The sequence below is a fragment of the Amphiura filiformis genome, chromosome 16 (genome assembly GCF_039555335.1).
Source record: "Amphiura filiformis chromosome 16, Afil_fr2py, whole genome shotgun sequence".
NCBI lineage: Eukaryota > Metazoa > Echinodermata > Ophiuroidea > Amphilepidida > Amphiuridae > Amphiura > Amphiura filiformis.
In genome coordinates, this window is record NC_092643.1 from 14,997,161 (window position 1) to 15,012,013 (window position 14,853).

Sequence of the window (14,853 nt, forward strand, 5' to 3'; positions counted from 1 at the left end):
ATACCAAAAGACTTTTACGATTTAACCCTATATATCATTATGAGTTCGGTAGACGGCAGAACCCGGATTCGACTTCAGGTAAATTTGTGTTACACATGCAGTATTTTTGAATTAGAGAACAAGGGGTCAATGCTGCACATAATAGAAGGCAACATATCAATTTTCAACGGAGATCAGATGATAACAGCGTAATAAGTAATCAAAGAGGGCGGCATACAGGGTTAGTAACAAGTGCATTGAAGTACAGTCGACGATTATAACCGTTTAAAATTATTATGCTGCCCTCTATAGGTAAAGCATTGATCCCTTTTTCTCTAATTCAAAAATAATGCATGCGTAACATGAATTAAACAAAAGCCGAATCCGGATTCGGCCGTCTGCCGAATTGATAACGATATTAATGTCACGTCGATGCCCAAATCTTTTGCGAATAGCATCACTGGGAAAAATGAACAACTCAGCATTGAGGTGCACATATAGGTGTGACATATGTAGGGTTCAATCACAAAAGTATATTGCCAGAATACCCGTTCAAAACATGAGCAGAATAATGTTTGCCATTGCATGCATTTCATTTGAGTTCGACTTTTAATAGTTCATAAATTCACATAATATAATTATCATCACAGTGATTGGCTGTGAATCCGCCCATTCATGAGCAGAAGTACGCCTAATTGTTGTCAGTAGTACTGAAACCTATTCAATGGCCACAATTCATACATCAATGGAACTATCAATGTATGGAAAATATAAAGGATTGGGGAGAAAATGTTACACACTAGAAACGAACACTAATAATGGGAAGGGAAACACAGAGGTTACAAGAAATACAATTCACATACTTAAATTTAGAAGCATGCTAAAGTGAAAGACTTCTAACGGGTGCTTTGTAGATAAACAAATGTAATAGAGGTCCCATGTCAAGTCTAAACTATGCAGGATTAGTACAAAGTTCCTTTGTGTGGTGACGCCAATGCTTTATATATAACAATATTCTAAATAATATCGCAATGGTTCATAAACGGTAATGCTCTATTATAAACGACTGCAATTTTCAGAGCAACCAACCTTTCAGTAACACATTTGAACGGCTCTTTTCAAAGCCACCGAATATCCAGTAGGAAGGGACACCTATATACTATAAACAAATCTTGGGCATTCTACTCAAATATCAATGGGCAAGGAACAGCCCACTATGATGATACTCTATAAAATATAAAGGGCCAGTCTCCACGCAAAAAAAATATGGTGAAAAAGTCATAGCTTATCTTGACCTATGCTTGACAGTGCTATACTTTATATATTTAGCTTAACGGAAATTTCTGCATGCATGTAAAATTACTGTCGTTTGGTGACAAAGAGTAAATTGACTTTAAAAAATATTAAATCATTCATTGATAATGGTGATTTTGAGAATAATTTCTAACAAAAAGACGCACAAAAATTGAATGACCAACCGACATTACTTTGCTTCGTCGCCTGAATTATCTCCAAATCTTTTAGCCTTGTGTCCAATGCACTACAACTACAAGTACTTTCTTGAATCTACATCAGTTATAAACATCGCCACCTAATTAGAATGGTATAATGACGTCACCACACAGAGCAAATAGTGCATTTACTTGAGACAGAACTATTGGTATGCTAATGGATCTAGAGTTATGGAATTAAACAAAATAAATGGTAACTGTTTACAAAGTACTATTGGTATTCCTAACATTGCTATAAAAATATTCTAATAAATAAAAAATACAAAACAAAAACTTACCAAACTCGCAACGAGTGCCTGTAAATCCACTGGCGCATGTACACCTGAAACCAGTACCTGATATCGCACATTGTCCGCCGTTCAAACATGGTGACGATGCGCATGCATTTGTAGTAGCTGTAAAAAAACACCAATAATAATAATTGAAGTGTGAATACCGAATCATACTATATAATACGTGTCTGGCAACGAGCGCACTATACCACTCTATAGTTTGATATATGTTCTGATGAGATGTGTTTTGAATTTCCATGAGATTGTATATGTATTGTTTTGCAAATATGCTTCTTTTTATATTTCTCAGGTCTATGCTTTTGAATCATGTTTTTCTTCTATTAGGCATTGATTTATCTCTGTTTTGCCGTTTTTATTCGTCATTGAAATTCATTTAGAAAGAGTTATCTTGAATATGCAGTTTTTACTTTATTTAACATTGACTGATATGTAATTAGGGCGCAAAAGAGTGTACCCATGGTGAGTGCAATAGGTTTCCAAGGGCAAACATTAATTTTGGTCAGTTTTTAAATCTACAATTTGCCCTCGTTTTCCCTTTTTCATCAATAATTGTGACCCAATGAGACCAAAAATTATGTGTAAAGCTTTTCAGCCTGACATTTCAGCCTGGCACCCATCACTGACTGAATTTGGTTTTATTTCAGCGCTTCGGCTACAAGACCATTTGCGATCTGGGACACCATATGTCTGTTTCCTTTTATAGGTTACTACCGCAGAGGGCGTAATGAGTTCATCGATGTTTATGACAGCCTCGTTCAATTTGGCGGCAATCAAGATCTGCCGGTTGTGTATTTTTGCACTTAAAAAAAACAGTCCTTACAATGGAATCGACTCTTTGACTCGACCAAAATATTGCACACAGCATACCTCAAGTTTATAATTATTTGCGAAACAAACTTGTGATTACATGTTAAACCAATAATTTATAACGGTGAGGTCAAATACTATAATATCTTGGCTGCCCCCTCTTATTGAGTTATCCGCTACACGCCAGTTGCTATCGGATATGATGAGTTACCAATTTTGAAGAAGCCATCGGTCTAATGGTGAAACGTTATTAACATGTAAGTATTGGCAAATATTTTCAATTTGGAATTGCAAAACAAAACAAACAAAAACTTGAAGAATCACAGTATTAAAATACAAGTAAATAGTAGTGGTACGTTCATAAAGTTCACTTACAAGTCTCACAGTTAATGCCCGTGAATCCTCCCGAGCATATACAGAAGTAATTGTCGTTATTATTAGTACCACCATAAGTAATACATTGAGCACCATTCATACATGGTGATGATGAACATGGATCTGACGGCTCATCAGCTAATGCATTTTAAGAAATTAGTAGAAAGAATAGGGTTACAACAAAGGAAAACACTATTTTCTAAGAGGAAACACTGGAATATTACAGACACGGATTACACTATATTATTTCAACTAGAAGTTAAAATACAAGTAAATAGTAGTGGTACGTTCATAAAGTTCACTTACAAGTCTCACAGTTAATGCCCGTGAATCCTCCCGAGCATATGCAGAAGTAATTGTCGTTATTATTAGTACCACCAAAAGTAATACATTGAGCACCATTCATACATGGTGATGATGAACATGGATCTGACGGCTCAGCTAATGCATTTTAAGAAATTAGTAGAAAGAATAGGGTTACAACAAAGGAAAACACTATTTTCTAAGAGGACACACTGGAATATTACATACACGGATTACACTATATTAATCAATCATTAAAAATAAAACATGATTTATACCGTAAAAACTCGATAGTTAGCATATGTGCTTACTATCGAGCGCTTTTAAAACATGCAAACATGAAGAGCCCCATCCACAAAAGTGTAAAGGGTTATGAGCTAATCTTCGATACACATATATATATATATATATATACGAACAAGTAAACCTGAAAATGTGTGTCTCAACCCCATTAGCTCAGTTGGTAAAGCGCCGGACTTTGGTACAATTTCATGTTTTCAAAAGTGGTAGATAGTGAGCACATATGCTAACTATCGACTTTTTTACGGTACTTCAATTAGCAATTTTGTTGTCACTTACGAGCTATTTCAGCATAGACCATTTTGGAAAATACCAAAATGCTTTACGATTTACCACTACATTAATATCACGTCGATGCGTACATCTTCAGGGAACACCAGTGTGACATATGCAGGGTTCAATCGCAACGGTGTTTTGCCTGAATACCCGTTCAAAGCATGCGCAGAAGTAATAATTATTTGCCATTGCATGCATTTTATTTGGGTTTCGACTTTTATCTTGTAGTTCCTAATATCACGTACAAGAACTCTCACAGCAATTGCATGTGAAAAGCTCAAGAAATATGCCCAATTGTTGCCAGTAGTACCGAAAATTGTGCAATGGCCACAGTTCATACATATGAATATAAAGGATTGGGGTTAAAATGCTACACACTACAAACGAACACTATTATTCGAAGGGGAGAAGAGGTAACAAACATTAATAAACATAAATCAAGAAGCATGCTAGGATGAAGACGTCTAAAGGGTGTTTTGTAGGTAGACAAAATAGAGTTAAGTCTAAACTATGCAGGATTAGGACTATAAGTTCCTTCTGCTTATTCTGTATGGTGACGCCAATGTTTTATAGCAAGTTTCTATAATATCGACTATAGGTCACAAATGGTAATGGAATACCTATCAATACCTCTGCAATATTTAGAGCATCCAACGTTTCAGTGACACACTTGAAATGCTCTTTTCAAAGCAACCGAATTGTCAGTAGGAATGGGCACCTAAATACTATAAACAAGTCTTATCAAAACCACCATATATAATTATGTAATTAATTCTTCTCGAATATTAATGGATAAGGAGCAGCCCACGATGATGATAATCTATAGTCAAGGTGCAGTCCACCCGCATAACTTATACATGAATAAGTCAGAGCTAGTCTTGACGGAAGTTTGAGAATGTTTCAAAGTCCGACAGCTAACCCGTTGAAACGATCAATACTACAAAACATCAACCCTATTCTAAGAGCCCGAATTATTTTATTTTCTGTATGCTGTATGTGTGTAAAATCAGGCGTTTTTGGCAAAAGTTGGGTCTATTTGTATTTTGACGGAAACTACTGTATGTTTGATGATTTCTAGAGTATTTTGCCAAAACTCCGCCAAACCACACACACAAACATGGAATTCACTACCTGTGGAGGGGGGGGGGTCTTCGAAAAAATTTACGGGGATGTGCCACGCAGACTTTCGCTGCCAAGGGTATACTGGTGTGATGGCGTCACCTTGTAGAGCAAATAGTGTATTTATATCTACCTAAGACAGAAATATGCAAATGGATGAGTTGTTTATTTTTTTATTTTTTTATTTACAACATTCGGCCGAAGCCAGCCAACGCCAAAATATGACGGGATAGGGATATGGGAATAGGTCAGATTTTAGAAGTAGGTAGAAAACCAGAGCACCCGGAGAATAACCTTGTGGAACAATTGCAAAAAAATAAATGGTAGCTACTATTTTTGTGATATTGACATTTGCGACCGTTCCCTACATCGCTAGTTACTAAATGACAAACACAAAACAAAAACTTACGAATCTCGCAACGAGTGCCGCTAAATCCACCGAGGCATGTACACCTGAAGCCATTGCCATTTATTGCACATTGACCCCCGTTCAAACATGGTGAAGATAAGCAAGCATTTGGAGTAGCTGATGAAAAAAACCAATAATTGAAGTGTCAAGACAAAATTGTTTAACCTTGCAATTTCATATTTTACGACAATGATATTGAAGTAAATTCACATTTTAATGGTTTTAATCTGTAATATGTAATAATGCAGCAAACATTGCAATTGACATTTGGACACTTTAAACAGTTTACTGGTATATGCAATCTCTGAGACTTATATTTTCCCATGCTTAGGTCAGGGTAGGCATGCTAGTTATTTGGTCTCCCCTTCCCCTGACGAATGCGCAGAAGTAACGAATGTTGCAAAACATGTTGTTATTTCTTTTTATGCCCTTTGCAAACAAAACAAAGCATAAAAGAATACTTTGTGGAGGGGAGGGGGTTGTTGTTGAAAACTTACGAGGTGTCTGGCAACGAGTGCCTGTGAACCCATTGACGCATGCGCAGAAGTAACCATTGTTGAATGTTTGACAGTTGCCACCATTCAGACATGGCGCAGATGAACACGCATTTGATGGTGCTGAAATTAGTTTGGTTTTAGTACAAAATATAATAGTTACAATGAGTAATGGTTAATGTACCCGATGAAACAATTTAAAAATAATAATAAAATCTAAATTGAAACATGCATGTACGAACATTTTCTACATGTTAGGTTTTGTACTATTATTAATCTGCAATGCATAATATAATGCAGCAAAACATTTAAATTTGATTTAAGATGACAAAATGATCTAAGTGATAGGCAAGCGCAAATAAAATGTTGCTTCTAATTCGTTTGTATGTGGCGTAAAAAATGCTATTACATACAACTGTGAGTGCCTTCAACTCGTGGTTTCGAAGAAAGGTATCCTCTAAAATGAGTACCCACTGCGTGAACATATTCATCTTCTCATTTTATGCACAAAACAGGAAAATGCGATTTGTAACATTGTGATGTTACTATAGTGTTAAAGTATTTACGCTCTTTTTCCTTTTTTAAAAGAGACATGTATTCTCTGAACACAAAGTATGCCGAGTACAATTGTTGCATTATCCGAGACTTTTCTTTTTCCCATGTTTTGATCAGTCTACGCATGTTAGTCTTTTTTGTTGCTGTTGAAAACTTACGAGTTGTCTGGCAACGATTGCCTATGAACCCATTGACGCATGCGCAGAAGTAACCATTGTTGAATGTTTGACAGTTGCCACCATTCAGACATGGCGCAGATGAACACGCATTTGATGGTGCTGAAATTAGTTTGGTTTTAGTAAAAAATAAAATGATTAAAATTAGTATTGGTTAATGTACCCGATGAAACAAGGAAATAGAATGAAAAGTGAAACCTGCATTTACAGACTTTCTTTATGTTAAGTTCCAGGCGCGTATACAGGAATTCAGCAACCGGGGGACGCGAATTTCTTGGTGAAGTAAGAAATGATCATGAAACGTGTAAACATAACATCTTTTTTTTCCTTCTTTTTTCCCCCTTTTTTTGATACCGGGGGCGCGCGCCCGCTTAAAAATATGCTACTGGGTTCGACCAAAATTTTTTTTTAAAAAGATGCCAACGTTTTCAAGTCACAACTCACAAGCTGCCTCATGACAGCAACATGTGTGTGCTCAAAAAGTTGTATTTAATTTTGGTCCGAGATTACGGTGTTTAAAATCAAATGTGTGCAACATAGCTATAAAATATTTATATACTGTCGATCATTACCAATATTTATGATATAAAAGTTGCATTTAATTTTGGTCCGAGATTATGGTGTTTAAAATCAAATGTGTGCAACATAGCTATAAAATATTTATATACTGTCGATCATTACCAATATTTATGATATAAATGTAATCAATTATGGCTTTGAAAACAAGACACAAAATGGCAGACACAAGCTATTGGTGGGATGACGATTCACAACAGGGCCTTTTAAATCACAGCTTGGTGAAAGGGATACATTTTGCATTGCATTATGTGTAGCGGTATGCAAAGGTATGCGCTTCAAAAACAACGTTACCCAATTTTCCTCATTTGATGTACAAAATATAAATTGAATTAGATATATAAATTGAAAAGATTAGTAATATTATTTCTTCCTTGTTCTTTCTTATACCAGAGACGCGCATTCTTTGAATAAACGTTAAATATTTTACTAGGCAGTTGGTTCATTCTCTGATTTGTTTTGGTCAGGATACGCATAATAGACTAAAATAGTCATTTTGTCTTCTCTCTCTATCTATTTAAAGATGATACGTTAAAAAAAGGAGTAGGATCACATTACTGAACATTTCATTTTTTTCCTTCTTCTGATTTCCTTTTTATGCTCTGTTGCAAAACATACAAAAACACAAAACATATATTTATTTTGGACAAAGCATCATGCTTCTTTTTTGAAAACTTACGAGGTATCTGGCAACGAGTGCCTGTGAACCTGTTGACGCATGCGCAGAAGAAACCATTGTTGAATGTTTGACAGTTGCCACCATTCAGACATGGCGCAGATGAACACGCATTTGATGGTGCTGAAATTAGTTTGGTTTTAGTAAACAATAAAATGGTTTCAATGAGTAATGGTTAATGTACCCGATGAAACAAAGAAACAATGAAAAGTGAAACCTGCATTTACGGACTTCCTGTATGTTAGGTTCGATTAAATTTTTTTTAAAGATGGCAAAGTTCCGTTTATATAGAATGTTACTCAATCCAAGTGACAACTCATTAGCTGCCTCATTACAGTAACAAATTTACCCATTAAATAACTGGCCATATGTAATACATCGCACTTACACGTGTGTGCTAAACATTTGCATATTATTTCAGTCCGGGATTTCGGTGTTTAAAATCAAATATGTGCAACACCCGGGACAGACACACGCTATTGGTGGGATAACGATTCACAACAAGGCCTTGGAAAGCACAGCCGGGTGAAAGGGACACATTTTACATTGTATTATGTGTAGCGGTGTGCAAAGGTTTGCGTTACTCAATTTTCCGAACTTCTAATTTGATATACAAAATATTAATTACATTAGATATATAAATGAACGGATTGGTAATATTATTTCTTCCTTGAACATTTTTTTTATAATCGGAGACAGAATTAAAATTTCTAGTTTGCGTCTGATGTCACCTATTAATAAACTTAGAAACTATTTGTTTACGAGTGGTCGTGATGATTGCGTTTCTGAACGTGGTGGTAAAACAGCACCTTGCAACACACAAACCGTCACAAATGTTAGGAATAGCAAACATTCTATCCGAAGGCACCATGTCAACAATGCCTTGAAAAGTTGTCTTTTTGAAGGCATCAGGCGAATCCACCTTCCGTACACGTGCTACGGTTGTGGGAAGTTTAATTGACAGTGACGTCCAAATGAAAACTAGTCTTTTTATTTCTGTCTCAGATTATAAATCTTATGCAATGCCATGCTGCAAATTCAAAGACGCAATTGAATTTGGATCTGAGTTGTATTCTGTGATAAGAGGAATCGTTACAGGCTTTGCTTGTGGGGTGATGGGCTTTGAAACAGCACAGCTTGTCTTTAAAAAAAAGGGACACATTTTACACTTTATTAGCGTGCATGCGTATGCAAAGAAAAACATGGGGAGAAAACAATTAACACTGCAGGAGACTTTGTAAAGGGCAATGCCGCAAAATCCACGTAACAACTAACTTACGAGCAGTTTCACAACGAGGACCTGTATACCCACTGATACAAGTGCACGCATACCCAGAAATTGATGCTGTACATACACCACCATTAAGACACGGAGAAGAGGAGCATGCTGTTGCTGATATGATACAAAAGTATTAAGGGTAAAAAATCTTTCCATCTCTCAAAATTGTAAGGATATCGCAATGCCTGTCCTAATATTTTATCTTGACATAACATATCAAGTTTACTAATTAAGACCATTAAAGTAATAGATTATTATAGCAGGGGTGATACTTTAAGAGTAACATAGAAAATGGTACTGAGTACATGTGAACATCTTTGAAAAAAAAATAGCAAGATTTGACAAAATTAGGCAATATTAAGGTTAGTAATCTCGTTATATTCTAGGAACACCATGGTTGATTTTGTATGTAACCAAGCAACTAAGTAGCTCTAAACCCGAGCTAAGTAAGAGCCTTGGTAAGTTATTGGTAAGCGCTTATCGCTACCGAGTGAATTCATTGTTACTTACTTGTTGTTCGATCTTGGCATTTATTTCCTGAGAATCCGGCAGGGCATGTACATTCGAAGCTGTTTGTGATTCGGTTGCATTGACCTCCGTTCTGACATGGAAATACTCCGCATGGATTAGGTGCATTAACTATTACAAAAAATTAGGGAGAGGGAAATAAATGAGCACAAATTTATTCCTTGCAATAATTCAAAATGTCATTACAAAGGAGTTCATACAATAAGATATTGCTATGGTGTCCTAGTACATGTATATCACGTGTTACTTTGAATAAACACTATTCTCACTTTATGGTCACCGGGTAAATATCAGGGTTAATAGTTATTTCTTTTGGACTAACTAGGACAAATCAGATTGTGATAAACTCCCAACATCAATTCAACTATTATTATTAACACATTTTAGTTAGTAGCGAGCTTACCTAGAGCTCCAACCCTGAATTCACACGTTCTTTCGTTACCAGCAGGATCAGTAAATGTGTAAATGAGATCTCTGATTCCATTCTCGCCGACGCTGAAGAAAGTGGAGGTAAGATCAGGACCAAATGGTGAACCACTTGCAAGAGTGGCTGTGCCAGAGTCATCCGTTGCAGTTGGAAGCTGCCATGAAACTTGCTCAAATGAAGAACCCTGGTTAGCATTTGCTATGATGTCATTAGGACAGAAGGTCAAGGTAGGTGGTTGTGTATCTCCAGGTCCACCTTTATGGAAACAAAAACAAGATAATGGAAATATGTCAGATTTAAACATTATTTTCTTTCGAGGCAACGTTTATCAATCAACAGCTGATGTATATAGAGCAGTACTTTCACTCAATGTCGCCGAGGTGATATTCATAGAATTGGCTTCTGCTGATGGTGCAGTTTGATGCCATCAAAAAGTTGCAAGCAGGGACAGGGCCGGAGTTACCACAGGGTATACCAGTGGAAGTTTCAATAAGTAATTGTTGTAATGTGAATCGTCCTTTGTCCTAAATTTGCTCCATTTTTGGATACAATTGCATTTTTCCCAGTAAAGTCATTTCAGGTTACTCAAGTAACTTAAAGCAAGAAATAAACTTGTATTACAGAAGTGGGGGAGAGGTGCAATACTCCGATCCAAAAAGCCAGGGGCCAATCATGTTGCCGTGCCTAGGGGAAGAGGTGAATCCGGCCTTTGATGCACCAGCCAGTCAGCCGGAGAGGCAATTACTTATATATTGATAACCGCGCATCATTTATTTGGAGGGCATTGTTAAACATTTTGCCTTTGGAACAGAGGTCCAAAGCAAAATGTTTAGATTTTTCACAATGCCTGACAAATAGGTTTTTGAAAGTGATGCCACTCAATCTGTGGAGAATTTGACATGGTCCCCCTATATAACAATTTTTTTGTCAAATCGCCAACAAATTCATCAAACCATTTTCTCCTTTACAATGGTCTTATAATCATTTCTTACCAATTCTTGTTACAGAGACGTCAAAGAAGCAAATCGCAGCATTGCCGGAGCCATCCGTAAAAGTATAAGTAACAGTTGTTATGCCTACATTGAACACACTGCCTGGGTTATGAGTAGAAATGCGGTTTGGTGTCACACCGGAGTTGTCCGTGGCTGTTGGAACACTCCATGAAGCCACACCACTATTAGCTGAAGCTGGTACTTGGACTTGGACGCCCGTTGGGCAATTGCTTATGACAGGTGGTATCTGGTCTCCTGGTCCGGTTGCTAATGATATAAACAAAGAGCAGACGGAGATGTAAATGAATTCTTCAAAAAAAAGTATCAAAGCCTTAGTAACCTCGTAAATTGGACTAATCCAGTTGAAATTCATATACCCCTTACCCGTCCCCCTATGGAAAAACATGACTTTAATCTCCTACACAAGAGGTGGTATAGATTTCAAATATGGAATCACCCATTCAAGTAAGCCCATTTGAAATTCACACCTCCTATGTGGAAGATTATAATCAGGTCTTATGGTGCATGTATTTCAACTTGAATGGCTCATTCTAATTGTGGTCTGTCTTCATGGTCCCATAAACTATAGTTTAGACTACTATGTAAATAGTACAAGTCCATTTGTTAAGAATGAACAAAAACCTCTGCTATATAATGGACTTGTCAACAACTCTAATACATCAAACATGTTGCTAATGAAACATTTGTAATGGCTGACTCCAAATTCCTGAAAAAATACAACACTAATATTTTTCGATTAAAAATTATTATCCTGTTTTGCGAAGTGAAGTGAAATATAGCCCGATCCTAATCATTTAGTTAATTCTAAATATTTTACCAAATTTCGGAAGTAAGAGCCACAAACATGTGATTTTATCATACAAGACTTGAACAACACAAAGGCTAATGTCAAGTTATGCATTCAAATTTTGGGAAAAAAACAATCATTTTCATAACCAATCATCAAAAATAACATAAAATATTAAATTATGAGCCACCTTATAGCCTATACTCCAGATTTTTAATACTTAGACTTAAGTCTTATAATTATGTGACTACAATAATAAGGAAACATAAACAATTGCAGGTTTTTGGCCTTTGTTCCCTCAAATTGCACAAATATTGAAATTTGACTTTTTTTGAAAGTTTTTATTGAAAGGGAATAGGGATGTAAGTTTACAAACATCGCAAGTCTATCATATTACAAATTTTCATGGACACTTTAAAGTGCCAATACAAAACCACACACAAATTTACAAACACATTTAAAACAAAAAAATAAAAACAAACGGCTTAAAACGAAGCAACGCCTAATAATATAAGAAAGAAGATGTCCTTACATCTAATAACATTAACGGTAAATCGGCATTCAGCACTATTACCGGACCCATCCCTGAAAGTATACGTGACTGAGGTCTGCCCCAATTGGAAAGTATCCCCAGATCTGTGAGTCTGTGTCACCGTCGGAACTGCACCAGAATTGTCTGTAGCTTGGATTGGATTCCATCTTCCTACGCCTGATACGGCAGTCTGTCCCACTTGTACTATTACAGCCGTGGCAGGGCAACCAGTAATAACTGGTGGTATGGTATCCGAACCTATATGAAATAGAGATCAAACAATGCAGGAACATAACATTGTTGTCATTTTACAAACATATAAGCCTGAGATTTCAAGCACACTTTATTCCCCCAACCCACCTCGCCACAATCCACATGCCTCTGACGACATTATTGTGGCGTGGTTATCATCAAGATCCGGAAATTTGTTAGTCCCGAGAACTAAAGAACTAAAGAACCTAAAACGGTTCTGTATCACATTTTTGGGGCCATTTTTGACCGTTATGGAACCAGTTTTATCCTGAGAGGACAACTTTAGAACCTTTAGAGTGAAGATGTAATAAAATGTACCTGTACTTAGGACAACATTGAATGAACATGTAGCCCTGTTATTAGATCCATCGGTGAAGGTGTAAGTAACTCTTGTAGTACCAACTGGGAATCGTGCTCCAGGTGTATGTGTTCTTACTCGAGAAGGACTTGCACCGGAATTATCAGTAGCTATTGGTTCTATCCATGTGGCAGTACCACCTGTCTCGCCAACACTTACAGTCACTTGAACACCAGTTGGGCAGTTGGAAATTACTGGTGGTGTAATATCGGCTGTTTGTGCTGTAAAAAAAGGGTACGCATTGACAGTTAAAGTCAAAGTGGGCTATTCCATTTGAAATCCCCCCAGTCTTTGACTTGATGAAGGGAGTATTGGTTTTAATTCAAAACAATAATTGGATAACTGCCATTTGAAATACTCACTCCAGTTGTGGAAGATGTAGGTAAAGCCATACACAGGGGAGTATGCATTTCAAACTAATTAACCCTAGCCTTTCAATTTTTGACCTCACCATAATTGGGCATGGTTTGTGAAAAAAATACACAAATAAAGGTTTTAAAAGGGTATACAAGTAATATGCAATTAGATGAAATTAACATCAGTTCTTTTTGCATGCTTTGTTCGCTCGAATTGGAACAAATTCACAGTGGTCAGGTAACTCAGGGTTTTGCCCCTCTAAATGCAAATGTTGGTTATACATATTGTCTTTGCCATATCTCAAATTTTCAATACTTGTTTGGTCATTACCACCTCCGAATTTAGTTTTGCCTGTTTGTCATCTAGTGATGACTACATAATTTTGATTGTCATGCTGTACTAGAAAGCCAATGAGGGAAGTATGTGGATCAATAATCATTCGGTTAACACAGTTTGTTGTTGACAGGATTTGGGCCTGTGTTTTGTTTATGAACTTGTTGACAAGATTTGGGCCTGTATTTTGCTCAAGAGATTGTGAGGTATTTGTTGCTCAGATATTGGTCATGTAGCCCGTTAAGTGATTCACTTTTTCGGTAAATCTTATAAGCCTTTGAGTTTTTGATTCATATTATTCCAGCTGAACGAAATTACATTTAAACAAGATCCACAACTTACAATACACTGTAATGAAGAATGTGCATGTAGCAGCATTGTTCGAAGAGTCTACAAAGACATATGTGACAGCTGTTGTACCAAGCTGGAAGAATGTGTTTGGTTGATGAGTCTGTCTTTCCAGTCTTGGGTTCGGATCTACGTTATCAGTGGCAGTTGGCCGAGTCCATGTGGCCTGTGCGCTACCAGAAGTGGTGAAGAAATATTGCGATGGTGGACAACTCTGGATTATTGGTGGCTGGTCATCTTGATCTGTAAAGTGAAATAAAATTAAAGGAATGAAAATTATGCGGACATTATATCTTTCTGAATAATAAGGGTAATGCTATCTATCATATTACAAACTTTCATGGACACTTGAAAAAGTGCCAATGCATATCCACCCACAATTAGCATAATTCCAGCAACTAGGCTACATTGTTTTAACTTTCATTACAGCCTATCTCTCTGTTAGATTTCTTTCCTTCTTCTCTCCCGTGTTTTCTAGCTCTCCCTATCAATCAGAAGTGTGAATATTATCACACATACATTAACTCAATTATATTCAAGTGCATTCATATTCTTAGAGATATGTGAGAATACATGAATAAACATTGTGGCAAGAAAAATGTGCTATACCCTTTGTTTTATATTGTTATACTTACTGATATTGATCTGGCAAAGTGTTCCAGCAAATTGGCCTCGGCAAGTACACGTAAAGAACGTGTTGAAAGAATTACACTGACCATTATTTAGACACGGTGAGCTTCTGCATGGATCAACATCTGTGAAAAAGGGTAATCGTACATCATTTTATTTT

The 14,853-nt window shown here is 36.6% G+C and overlaps 1 protein-coding gene across 22 annotated transcripts in view; it reads right to left on the reverse strand.

Annotated features, from left to right (window-relative positions):
* Positions 1-14,853, reverse strand: part of LOC140135614 (uncharacterized) — a 194,659-nt gene that overhangs the window by 29,470 nt on the left and 150,336 nt on the right. For 12 of the 22 annotated variants that reach the window (XM_072157178.1, XM_072157165.1, XM_072157166.1 and 9 more), the window contains 15 exons: positions 14,699-14,818; positions 14,058-14,306; positions 12,986-13,246; positions 12,416-12,673; positions 11,076-11,342; positions 10,060-10,338; positions 9,639-9,767; positions 9,129-9,242; positions 7,853-7,972; positions 6,580-6,699; positions 5,870-5,989; positions 5,373-5,489; positions 3,272-3,406; positions 2,966-3,103; positions 1,769-1,885 (listed from right to left, as the gene is read on the reverse strand). In XM_072157178.1, coding sequence (XP_072013279.1) covers positions 1,769-1,885; positions 2,966-3,103; positions 3,272-3,406; positions 5,373-5,489; positions 5,870-5,989; positions 6,580-6,699; positions 7,853-7,972; positions 9,129-9,242; positions 9,639-9,767; positions 10,060-10,338; positions 11,076-11,342; positions 12,416-12,673; positions 12,986-13,246; positions 14,058-14,306; positions 14,699-14,818 — 2,544 coding nt within the window. The remainder of the gene's footprint in view (positions 1-1,768; positions 1,886-2,965; positions 3,104-3,271; positions 3,407-5,372; positions 5,490-5,869; positions 5,990-6,579; positions 6,700-7,852; positions 7,973-9,128; positions 9,243-9,638; positions 9,768-10,059; positions 10,339-11,075; positions 11,343-12,415; positions 12,674-12,985; positions 13,247-14,057; positions 14,307-14,698; positions 14,819-14,853) is intronic. The other 10 variants (XM_072157180.1, XM_072157176.1, XM_072157167.1 and 7 more) reach the window with 9 other exon arrangements.